General features: G+C 41.8%; 1 protein-coding gene across 3 annotated transcripts in view; it reads right to left on the bottom strand.

Moving 5' to 3' along the window:
• Positions 1-875: 875 nt before the first annotated feature.
• The window catches only part of ldb2a (LIM domain binding 2a), a 58,676-nt gene continuing 46,010 nt past the window's right edge, over positions 876-13,541 (bottom strand). For all 3 annotated transcript variants that reach the window (XM_077247658.1, XM_077247659.1, XM_077247660.1), the window contains one exon: positions 876-2,279. In XM_077247658.1, the coding sequence (XP_077103773.1) occupies positions 2,049-2,279 (231 nt within the window). In that variant the 3' untranslated portion in view covers positions 876-2,048. The remainder of the gene's footprint in view (positions 2,280-13,541) is intronic.

The following is a 13,541-nucleotide window of genomic DNA, read 5'->3' as shown; positions in this document are numbered from 1 at the left end:
TTTTTTAGAATGATGAGTTTTAGATAAAAGGGCTGTTTTCATACGTATTAAAAGCAGTGAGAAGCTTACCATAATGAATGTTATTTCAACTCATTTAAAGGGTTAGTTCACCCAAAAATGAAAATTAAGTCATTAATTACTCACCCCCATGCTGTACCAACCCCGTAAGACCTTCGTTCATCTTCGGAACACAAATGAAGATATTTTTGATTAAATCTGAGAGGTGGATCACTGCTACATAGGCTGCCAGAGGGAATGAAACTTGACGGCCCAGAAAGTCATTAAAGAACATGTTTAAATATTCCATGTGCCTACAGTGGCTCAACTATAAGTTTATCAAGCGACGAGAATAAGTTTTTTTCCGAAAAAAAACACATAAATAACGACTTTATTCGACTACTCCTTTTCTTCATTGTGGGCCTGAGACGAGAGTTCAAGAGATTTCCACGACGCATGCACGAGAACTGAACAAGAAGTATTAGAAGAAGAACGTCCTCTTCTCAGTTCTCGCGCATGCGTCGTGGAAATCTCTTGAACTCTCGTCTCAGGCCCACAAGGAAGAAAAGGAGTAGTCGAATAAAGTCGTTATTATGTTTTTTTTTTTCGGGAAAAAAAGTAGTCTCGTCGCTTGATAAACTTATAGTTGAGCCACTGTAGGCACATGGATTATTTAAACATGTTCTTTAATGACTTTCTGGGCCGTCAAGTTTCATTCCCTCTGGCAGCCTATGTAGCAGTGATCCACCTCTCAGATTTAATCAAAAATATCTTCATTTGTGTTCCGAAGATGAACGAAGGTCTTCCGGGGTTGGTACAGCATGGGGGTGAGTAATTAATGACTTAATTTTCATTTTTGGGTGAACTAACCCTTTAAAGCTAATGAACAGAATATTTGTGGCTGAATTTACAGTAATCTGTATTTAACATTATCATTTCTCAGTATGGTGTAAAGTATGAAAAACTATGAAAGTATGAAAAAAAAGTCAAATAATTAGTATGTGTCAAAATAGCTGTCGTTTACATCAAAGTTTGACGACTTCAATGACATCAGATGAAGCAGAATGCATTTTTACTGTCGAATTCAAAACCCTGGTTACGGCGCTTTCAAACTGATAACCAGCATGACCTCAAAAGTCTGGCAATAAACATGTTACAGATTTCAAAATGTCATGCAGAAACAACGTATTCCATTTTGAAATTAAGTTAATACTGGGAGAGAGATGAAAGATGAACAAATATGCTTTTCATATGTGCCTGCCTGTCAAAAAAGTAACTCTTAATCTTGATGGTACAGTACGAGGAGAACACATAAAAGTCACCAATTAATAAAATATTACATTGACTCTGAAATCAAATAGGAATATTTGAATTAAAGTACAATCTGTAAATGGTAACTGCCAATGTTTTTTTCTTCTATACAAGCTGTCTTTGTTAATACAGTCTGTTGGGTTGAAGAAATGCAAGGTGGTTCACTTTTAATTGATAGCAGAGGGAAGACGACAATAGCCAAACGAATTTCCAATAAAAATGCAAATGTTCAGGGATTGGTCTCGGTGGATGCCTCTGCAGTTCCAGTCTTCAGTTAGAGGACAGCCAACATGACCATTATTCAGCATTGGTTGACGTTGAGTGTGGTTGCCGTCTGAAGTCACTATGTAGATACGTGATGAACTGCGAGACAGACGGTACTTTTTGTTTTTACATTGATTATTGGGCTAAAGTTGTCCCAAATTAAGGTCTCTGTTAATTCAGACCTCATTCAGCCTTAATAAAATCAAGTTCCTCCAAGAGTCACATTTCTTGTGCTGCTTTGTAGCCTAGCTAGATGATTTAAAAAAAATCCAGTGAGCAAATATTGCTGCCAAAGTTTGGTCAGTGAAGTTCCTAAATGTTACCCAAAATACAGAGTGGAACCATCAGTTTCTGGTGAAAATGGATGACATCATTAACACCATGACATGGGATTTACATCATCGAGGGTAAAAAGTGAGGTCAGAGAGAGAGTGTGCCGCCCTGGTGGTTTAACTGGGCATTGCGCATGTTGTCTCCTACTGAGAGGGCTGTGAGGCCGTACTCTCGGGCTTGCTGTCCTGCCCTGTGGACGGCTTGCTGTTCCAGGGACTGTTGTTGCCGAGTGCCGGCGAGCTCGTGAAGTCGTCGTCATCGTCCAGACCGTTGGTGGCGTCATATTGTGTGTTTTCTAGCCGCGTGATCAGACGCTCGTCCTCATCGCCAAACTCCCCGCCCATCAAAGTGGGCTCACCTACCACCATCACATCCTGCAATAAATAGTTACACAGTCAAAAAAAACTAACCAAAGAACAACAATATTAAAAACAGGTTTCATACATGTGAAGAAACTTTGGGTACAGATATAGAGAAAACAGAAACTAGATCAACACTACCAATGTTGGACGGTGAAGGACCAGTAATCCCTAACCCTGGCCTGACCTTAGCAGACACCAGATAAAATGTTTAATCTAGGGTTGGGAAATATACATATTAATATACATTATTAGTAACACAATATTTTAAAATTAATGTATTAAATATAATACAACCCCAAATCAAGAAAAGTTGGGACATTTTGTAAAATGCAACAAAATCAAGAATCTGTGATTTGTTAATTCTATTTAAACTTTTTTAACTGACAAAAGTACAAAAAAAAGTTTTCCAATGTTTTCACTGACAAACATAATTGTATTTTGTAAATATGACCAAATTTTGATTTTGATGGGTGCAACAACCCCCAAACAAGTTGGGACAGAGACCAAATAAAAGTGAAAAGATTATCCAAATTAGATTATCCAAATCTTTTGAAACAGTCCACAATGAGCAGGTGAATTGGTAATAGTTGAGGTTATGTTTGGGTGTAAAAGTGCTTCTCAATCTTTTTAAGCAAAGATGGGTCATGGCTCATCACTTTGTGCCAAATATCATGAGAGAATTGTCAAACAATTAAAAAAATCACATTTCTCAATGCAAGATTGCAAAGAATTTATGTCTTTCATCATCTTCTATAGATAATATTGTCACAAGATTCAGGGAATCCAGAGAAATCTCAGTCTGTGTTGGGTAAGGCAGTAGACCTCTGTTGAATGTGCGTGACCTTTGAGGCCTCAGATGGCATTGCACAAGATATCATCATGCTACTCTGTTAAATACAGCCACATCACACATGTGCTCAGGAGTAATTTGGAAAACCGTTTTCACTGAACACAGTCTGACTCTGCTTTAAGAAATGCCACTTGAATCTCTGTTATGCAAGGAGAAAGCTTTACATCAGTTCTATGTGGAGATGCCGTTGAGTTCTCTGGGCCTGAGCTCATCTCAGGCCTCATCCACACCACTGTGTTTTAGTTTAGAAATGGAGAATTAAAACGAATACTATATCCGTCCACACCAGCGTTTTAGCTGCGTATTAGAATTGATCTCCGTCCACATTAAAATGACTGAAAACGCGGATCACGTCACCATTCACCTACACTGGGCATACGCTTGCCGGTGTAAACAGGAATCAGATTGACTATTCCTCAGATTTCGCCGAGGTTGATAAGTGCCGATCTGGACATTCGAAAGTTTTCGCACCATTCCTCAGGAACCACAACTTCATTGATAAAATTATCCCACCATGCACTGGTTCTTCCCTGCTTAACCCAAAACCGACACTCCATGTACGGTCGATACCACCGCTGCACACGGGAATTGTCACAGATCGCTCGAATAATAGCTTGCCTCCGGCGCTTGTAGGCAGTTATAGCATTGTAAAATGCAGAATTTACTTGCACTAACGTAACTGTTAGTCCAGGCTGTTGTTGTATGTTTTCTTCCGTTCTATGATGACACCCAGAGAGCCGAGCGTGAGCCTCTGCGTCATCGTTTCTAAAATCCTCCGTTTTGACCCGTCTACACTAAAACGCCCTCCGGAGATTCAAAACGCAAAACGGGGTCGGCAGCGTTTCTAAACTTCTCTGTTTTAGGTCTTCGCTTTTTGCCGTTTTAGTGTGGAAGTGAGGTGCAAACGTAGCAAAAGGTCTGCGTTTCTAAACTAAAACGTAGTAGTGTGGATGGGGCCTCAGATGGTCTAGAAGACAGTGGGAATGTGTGCTGTGGTCAGATGAGTCCATGTTTCAGCTTGTTTTTGGAAAAAAATGGACATTTTCAAGACAGATTCTTGATTCTTGAACACCGAGTTCTCCGTCCCAAAGGCGAAAGGGACCAACAAGACTTTCACCAGCGACAGGTGCAAAAGCAAGCATCTGTGCTGGTATTGAGGTGCATTATTAAAAAACGGTATGTGTAACTTGCATTATTGTGAAGGTCCTTCACAATAATGCAAGTTACACATAAGGTACCATTGACATGGAGGCATATATTTGGATTGTACAGAGACAAAAACTGCCATCAAGATGACATCTTTCCTGGGAAGCAAGACAATGCCAGGCCTCATTCTGCACGTGCTAAAACGGAGTGGTTTCTAGACACTCTGCACCATAGAAGGTATGTGCCTGCCTGTTTACTGCAGTCCAGATATGTCTCTTATGGAGAATGTATGACTCAACATGAAAAGGAGAATCAGGCAATGATGACCACAGACTGTTGAGCGGCTGTCTTGTATCAGACAAGATTGGGCAAATATTCCACTAGCAAAACTCCAACAATTAGTATCCTCAAATCAAAATTTGTTCATATTTACAAAATACAATTATGTTGGTCAGTGAAAACATTGGAAAACTTTTCTTTGTACTTTTGTCAATTAAAAAAAGTTTAAATAGAATTAACAAATCACAGATTCTTGATTTTATTGCCTTTTAAAAAATGTCCCAACTTTTCTTGATTCGGGGTTGTATATTAAAAATATATTAAAAAAAAATATAAAGATTAGATGTTATTAATTGATTAAATTGAGATTAATTAGTTACAATATATATATATATATATATATATTAAATGTATACAATATACAAACATTATTTAAAAATATAATATATTAAATATACAGACATGGTTAATTGCAATCTATTGTGTGATTAATTAGTTACAATTTGTAAAGCCATTCACAGCTTGACAATATCAGACCTGGATGTTTGTTTTAGTGCAGCGCAAGTCTTCACTTCTTTACTCTCTCTCTCTCTCTCTCTCTCTCTCTCTCTCTCTCTCTCTCTCTCTCTCTCTCTCTATCTCTCGTTGAATTCTCAGGATCAACTGATCAGTTAACTGGAGCACACGCTTCATTGATCATGTGTGTCGACGCGCTGCAGCCCGGGAGCTCTTTATCTTTACCTGTCTGCCTCTTTGTCTACTCATCTAGCTCCCATTCCGAGTCTATGTATGATTGCCCACCGTCCTATTGTCTCATATTGAAGGGGACAGAATATTAGATCCATATGGGACAGAACTACATCAGCATACAGAAGTTTAGGAGCCCCACAATCAACATGAGTGAGCAAACACAGATGAGACACACGGATGGTAACTCAAACAATATTTGCCTTATAGGTAAGAGTGAGAGTTCAACAGCTAATTTCAGTCCCGGCATTAGCATCGGGGAAGTGAATTTGCATTTAGCGTGGTTATAGCAGACTTCATTCATATCCGTTTGGCTGAGACGAATTAATGTGGGCAAATATAAATGACATGTGCATTTGACACCAATCAGTCAAAATGCAAAGTGACTAACTGTAAATATAGGCTGACCAAATTACTGCTGTAAGAAGAAAAAATGCATATTTTTTTCACTCCTCATGAAAAAATGAGGAGTACTAATATATTTTTAGCACTTTTATCTGTTATCTTTTTGCTCTTTGTACTGTTAATCAGAATGTTCTGATGAAATGCAGAGAAACCTAGTCAAATGGATGTGCATTTTTTTCCACTGGATTTGTTGCTTTTAATTAAAATGTCTAAAATGAATTTCAAAATGAATTTATTTTTCATTTTTCCACAGGATTTGTTGCTTTTAATCAAGATAAATGTATCTAAAATACAAAGAATTAAAACAGTTTCTAAGGAAATATTTATGCAGTCAAGTTCTCTAATGTTATAATTATTGTGTGGCACTTTAGTATGACATTAAAATTTAATATATTTTTTTTTACAACAGAAGCAATGAAATTGAATGTCAGTGTGCCTATTAATCATTGTGATTGCATTTCAAATGCAGTTTAGCATTTAATTCAAATGTCTGCAAATGGCAAATGCGCTATCAGCCCAGTAACACTTTAAAATAAGGTCAATTCGTAACATTAGCTTATGTAACAATCAACTAACAATGAACTTTCAATTATGTTGGTTATGCATACCGTTCAAAAGTATGAGGTTGGTACAATTTTTTTTTAAAGCTTTCTAAATAAGTCTCTTCTGCTCACCAATGCTGCATTTATTTGATCAAAAATGCAGTGAAAACAGGAATATTGTGAAATATTATTACAATTTAAAATAGATTTAACATTTTAAGCCATATACATTTAAAGGGATAGTTCACCCACAAATGAAAATTCTGTCATCAATTACTCACCCTCATGTCGTTCCAAACCTGTAAGACTTTCGTTCATCTCCGGAATTTAGTCACATAGTGACTTTTAATTTTTGGGTGAACTAACCCTTTAACATGCATAAATTAGCATTATTCTAGATTAATAAATTAAATAAAATGGTTCATCGTTAGTTCATGATATCTAATAAATGATCTAATAATGTTAACCAATTGAACCTTAAAAAGTAAAGTGCACCTTGTTTTCCAGTTAATTTTCTGGTTTCCAGCTGTGGGAGTCCTCGTACCCTTCACACTCCTGGAGCTGCTCACTTTGCATAACCTGTCTCGTGATTCAGCTCTTTTACTGTTGCATCTGTGTTTATTTGAGAGATGACTCTCGTGTCGTATCGTGAGGGGTTTGGCTGAGACCCCCGAGTCACTGTCAGTCCTTCCCACCCCTCTGCTTCATAATTACTCTCATTCATTAAGGGGGGCTTTTTGACTAAATAACAATATCCACACACTGATTTGTCAATTTGCATAGCTAATTAAGTAATTAGCTGAAATGTTACCGATTAGACAAAAAAAAAGAAAAAAAAAGAGCGGCGCTTGCCAACGAGCCATGAATTTGCCATCTGTTTTTGAACGGCAACTGTCGCCCTGCAGTCTGGGTTTAAAACCAGGGGCCAGGATCACAAACATTAACACACACACACACACACACACACACACACACCCAACAGGTTTCCAGCTGGTGGTTTGACGAAGAGCTCTAATTGCTATCAAATGGAAAGGCTGTCCAGTGCTCTTGTCTAATTAGATGTAGCCTGTGGCTAAATCCACACTGAGCCGCCCACATCTAAACAAAAAGACTACCTGAATGAATGATCCCAAACTGGCTCAGCATCACCTGGATCTGAGCTCGAGGTGCACAGAAAGCCATCAACATTTTTTAAGACTGGTTCAATCCATTCACATAACCAGGCATGTTACACATGCACAACTATCCAACTTGTTATTATACTATTGAAATCATAATTTCAGGCCAAAAATATGATCACAAGAGGGCACTGTTGTAATACTGTTGAACACAAGACCCCCTCCCCAACCCGGTGATCACATGATCAGCTCATTGTGATTGGGCTCACGTAGGAGGCTGATCAGGCAGCATGCTATGACTGCACAGACAAAGCCAAGTGGCCACGCTACATATGTAACCGGCGTGTTCCTCTCCGCGACGCACAGCGACATTGCTTACAATGAGGCTCGCTGCTTCGAATGGGGAGTAAAATGAAGAGTGTTGTGACACACACCCGTATGACCACACACACACACACGACCACACACACGACCACACACACACACACACACACACACACACACACACACACACACGCGCACACACACACACACGCACACACACAGGATCTATATGATAATGAGTGCTGGCACAGGGCCAGTTGCTCACACCAACAATTTTCTCACTGCTTGTGTAAATGTCTCTGGTGTCCTTAAAATGATGGACACTGGCTAGATACAAGCAGGACAAAATATATGCAATTAGAGTTACCTACACACAGAGAGAGAAATTATATATATATATATATATATATATATATATATATAAATAAAATGTTATATGGTCATATTATACATGAATATATAATGGAATTATATGGAATATTTCATTTAAAATTCAATTATATCATACAGATCAGGGCTGTTATTGTTAACTAAATCTAAAAAGCTGAAATAAAATATAAATATTATATGAAAGGCTACACTTACATTTTTTTAATTAAATAAAAATTAGAAAATGAATAGAAATATTTTTCAAAAACTAATAAAACCCCCCACAACATTTCTAAGGAAAATCACTAAAACTTAAAACTCAAAATTAAAACTCAAAATTGAAAAATAGTAAGCAAATTCATTATTTTAATAAATAAATACTATAGTAATATATTTGAAATACTCAAAAAAAAGTGATATATATATACAATATAGTTTTACTTTTTTCATATTTTATATAATACATTTATTTTTTATTTTATAATAATATAATAATAACATAAATAATTGACTATATATTAGGCATTTGCCATCCTGTTGACTAGATATTGGCATTGGATTTTGAAAAAAACTATATATACACATGTAAATTGTTCGATCATTATTAAAAAGGTGAGCTGAAGAAAAAATTTTAAATAAAAGGCTTGATACAATTGTATTTTTTTTTTGTTGAGGATTCTTCTTGCAACGAAAAACACATTTCTAGCCATCAGAGCATGTAAGCAAACAGCTCTGGTTTTGACAGACTGGGCTGGAACACGAGGGTGTCTCTTCTCCTCAATTTCCTGTATGGCATTCATGTATCCAAGTGTCCCTGAACTCCAGGGGGAAAAGCCACGCACCACAAATCCCATCATCCATCTGCAAACAAATTTACCACCTCACAATACCACTCCCCAAAACAGCTTTAGCACTTATGTGTTGTGCGTTTGACCCTGTGTGCAAACTAGGAGAACACATCAACTGCTAGAGTAATGCCTGAAAAGGAAGCCTGGGGGATAAAGAGGCACTCTGGGATAAATGCGTCTGTATTGGGGTTAAACACTGTAAGTGGGTAATATAGGAATTGAAAATGAGGGCTAAGGAGTCTCTCTCTGTGAAGGTGCTGAGAGTGTATTTACTTTGGCATTGGAATTGAATATGTTTTATATGTGTGTCATGGCCCAAAACTCAAACTAATATCACATTACTATAACATGTCATTACAACACAGGAATGTGTCATTAGTTGTTAAAGGTGCAGAATCAATACAGATAAAATACAGTTTAAAGGAAAGTTCACCCAGAAATCTGTCATTTACTCACAATGATGCTGTTCCAAACCTGTCTGAATTTCTTTTTTAAGCTGAACACAAAAAGAGAAATTTTGATGGTGCTTGTCACTAGTAATTGCACAATTCAATGCAACTACAATAAAACATCATGAAATTATTCCATACGACCCTTGCGCTATAATATGTCTTCTGAAGCCGTACAGTAGTTCTGTGTGAGGAATAGACTGAAATGTAAGTAATTATTCACTGAAAATCCCATTCAGTTTTCCATTTACAATTGCAAACATATCACTGAATCAGTGAGTAAAATTTGAGAACCAGGTTGACTGAGTCAGATTTATAAACAAATAATTCAATCTGGTTTTATAAAAATAATCCACTGATTCACTGAAAAGATTTTACTAAAAAGAAAGTTTTGTTTATGAATCAGACGTTTCTACTTGTTTCAAGGAACGTGCCAAGGAGAGCTATGGCGAATGCCAAGTATATTTATATAGCGCAGAAGTCATATGGACTACTTGTATGATCATGATTTTTGGTACTTTTTATGTAATTTTGGAACTTGACGGCCCTAGTCATCATTAGTTTTCATTGTATATCTATATATAGACACACAAGCACACGTGAACTGTTTATAATGCACATTCTTTAAATAATGTGCAATAAAATGTTTATTACATTTCAGCAATTATATTTTCACATTTTATCTCATATTTATTTTTTGTATATTTTAATAATATATTTTATCATATGTATTTAGTAGGCTATATATATTGAGCATTCTTTAGATACTGGTATCAGATATTGAAATTAAACTTTTTCACTACTAAAAAGCTGAGCAGACGTTACGTCGGATGACGACGAATCGGGTTTCGCTTAGAAAGCCTATCAACTTCGAGTATTACAAAACGAGCCAATGGCAAAGAAATGCCATGGGTCTGCGGAATTTGCATGGCGTAACTCCGCCCCACCTCGTGGGTATAAAAGGAGGAAGCCGACAACATGCAGATATGTTTCTTCGCTGAGGAGCCAAGACAGAGCTCAGGCGATCCCCGCGGTACAACGGAAAGTGGCAGGCAGACGTAACGTCTCCGTTCCCTACTCAGGAAACGAGGGTTACATACGTAATCAGAGACGTTCCCTTTCGTTGTCACTCCGAGTTACGTCGGATGACGACGAATGGGGTTACCAGTCTAATCACGCCACCTTCTCAGCTGTCTTCCAGTGCCCTGCGTAAATAGAGATCCCTGTCATAGACTGGACGAAGGACTCCATTTAACACAGGAATACCAAGGTACACTGGGAAGCATATCCCCAGCTTAGGGGAAGTATGCAATTAATGCAAACCCAGAGGGGGGGGGGGACTTAGAGAATACACATATGACCCGAAGGAAGCATATGGAAAACACTGGGGTGTCCAGCCGCAGGTGGAATATTTCAACCCCAGGGGTGGCAAGGTGGCTTGCCAAGGGAAAGACACACGCTCAGAGAGGCTTACAGTGGAAATACACATGTGGGGGTCGCTCAGAGGAGGGACCATGCACACGGGAGGCACCTAGCCTGCGCGCAGGCAATAGACACTGGCGCCGACGTCAGGAGTGCTGGAGAAGCTCAGGGCTTTCGGGAAAGCTCACCTGAGGAGAATATCGCACGTATCCAGTCCGTGGAGTGGAATGGCGAGCAAGCGAAGACACCTGAGCGGGTCCGGTACTAGCTGGTTGAAGTGAGTACATGAGAGGACACAGGCTCCACTCGGAGATTATAGAATCTGGCTAATGTGTTGGGTGTCGACCAGCCTGCAGCTCTGCAGATGTCTGTTAGCTAGGCGCCATGCGCTAGAGCCCAAGAGGACGCCACACTCCGGGTGGAGTGGGCAGTCACACCAAGGGGGCACGGTCGACCTTGCTGCTGGTAAGCCAAAGCAATGGCGTCCACTATCCAGTGAGATAACCTTTGCTTGGACAGAGCCTTTCCCTTCAGCTTCCCACCATAACAGACAAAGCTGGTCTGAGGTCCTGAAACACTGCATTCTGTCTACATAGGCGCGGAGAGCGCGTACTGGACAGAGCAGTGCCAAGGCTGGGTCTGCCTCCTCCAGGGGCAGCGCTTGCAGGTTCACCACCTGGTCCCGGAAGGGATTGGTAGGAACCTTGGGCACGTATCCAGGCCGGGGTCTCAGGATCACGTGAGAGTGAGCCAGCCCGAATTCCAGGCACGCTTTGTCAACGGAGAATGCGTGCAGGTCCCCTACCCCCTTGATGGAGGCCAGTGCAACCAGGAGTGCTGTCTTCATAGACAGGAATTTAAGCTCGACTGATTGCAGGGGCTCTCGTCAATGGAGCACTCTTCAGGGCAGTTAGAACCACTGAGAGGTCCCAAGAGGGAACGAGAGGAGGGCGAGGCGGATTTAGTCTCCTCGCTCCTCTCAGGAACCTGATGACCAGGTCGTGCTTCCTCACCGACTTACCTTCGATGAGGTCATGGTGTGCGGCAATGGCGGCTACATAGACCTTCAGGGTGGAGGGAGACAGCCTTCGCTCCAGCCCCTGTTGAAGGAAGGAAAGCACAACGCAGATCGAGCATCTCCGGGGATCTTATCGGTGAGAAGAGCACCAGCTGACGAAGAGGTTCCACTCGTGGACGACGCCCTAGCAGAAGTGATGGTAGCCACCACCGCTGGGTACTCAAACCTGCCTCGTCCCATCCAGGAGCCACACGTGGAGGTTCCAGATACCGGGACGAGGGTGCCATAGGGTGCCCCGTCCCTGAGAAAGAAGGTTCTTCCTCAGAGGGATCGGCCAGGGAGGTGCTGTCGCGAGGAGTACTAGTTCGGGGAACCAGGTCCGGTTGGGCCAGTAAGGGGCAACCAGGATGATCAGCTCCTCGTCCTCCCTGACCTTGCGCAAGAAGGCTCAATGGCGGAAACGCATACTTGCGGCCAGCTGTGCGCCAGAGCATCCGTGCCGAGCGTGCCCTCGGTCAGGGAATAAAACTGGGCGCAATGGGTCGAGTCGTGGGAGGCAAACAGATCTATCTGTGCGTCCCCGAACTGGTCCCATTTCAGCTGAACCGACTGGGGATGGAGTCGCCATTCTCCAGGGAGTGGCTGAATCCGAGAGAGCTCGTCGGCTGCACAGTTCAGCGCTTCGGGAATGAAAATGGCTTGAAGCGACCTCAGATGCTTCTGACTCCATAGGAGGAGGTGGCGAGCGAGTTGTGACATACGGCGGGAGCGTAGACCACCTTGATGGTAGATGTATGCTGCAGTGGCGGTATTGTCTGAACGGACTAGTACGTGTTGACCCCTGAGCAACGCCCGGAAGCGGTGCAGGGCAAGGCATACAGCCAACAACTCGAGGCAATTGACATGCCATAGCCGCTGGGGTCCTGTCCAGGAGCCCGCAGCAGCATGTCCATTGCACATGGCGCCCCAGCCCGTGGTGGAGACAACAACACGCCGGGAAGCTCGTTCCAGGGGGGCACCCGCCCTGAGAAAACTGAGGTTCGACCACGGGTTGAAGAACTGACGGCAAGTTGGAGTAACTGGTACTCGGAGCGTGCCGTGTTGCGCGGCTGCAGATGCCATATGCCCCAGGAGCCTCTGAAAGAGTTTCAGTGGAACCGCACTCCTGCCCTCGAATTGTCTCAGGCAAGTAAGCAGTGACTGCGCGTGCTCGCTCGTAAGCTGCGCAGAAATGGCGACCGAGTCGATGTCCATACCGAGAAAAGAGATCCTCTGCACGGGGGAAAGTTTGCTCTTCTCCCAGATGACCCGAAGGCCCAGACGAGCTAGGTGCCGAAGCACTAGGTCCCTGTGTTCGCAAACCTGATCTCGAGAGTGAGCTAGGATCAGCCAATCGTCGATATAACTCAGGATGCGAACCCCGTGTTCCCGAAGGGGAACAAGGTCAGCCTCGACGACCTTCGTGAAGATGCGAGGAGACAGGGCTAGCCTGAAAGGGAGAACCGCGTACTGGTATGCCTGCCCCTCGAAAGCAAACCGAAGGAACGGTCTGTGTCGAGGAAGAATGGAGACATGAAAGTAGGCGTCCTTCAGGTCGATTCGAAAACGCGTTTGGCGTTGAGCATCCTGAACGGCATCCTGTGAAGGGAGCGGTTCAGCATGCACAAGTCCAGGATTGGCCGTAACCCACCGGTTTTCTTGGGGACAATGAAGTAGGGGCTGTAGAAGCCGGACCTCATCTCGGCTGGAGGGACTGT

Source organism: Siphateles boraxobius, unplaced genomic scaffold (assembly GCF_051911475.1).
Source record: "Siphateles boraxobius isolate OS27281-9 unplaced genomic scaffold, OSU_SipBor_1 3, whole genome shotgun sequence".
Taxonomy (NCBI): domain Eukaryota; kingdom Metazoa; phylum Chordata; class Actinopteri; order Cypriniformes; family Leuciscidae; genus Siphateles; species Siphateles boraxobius.
Note: the sequence above shows the minus strand (reverse complement) of the source record. Positions and strands in the feature narration are given on the sequence as shown.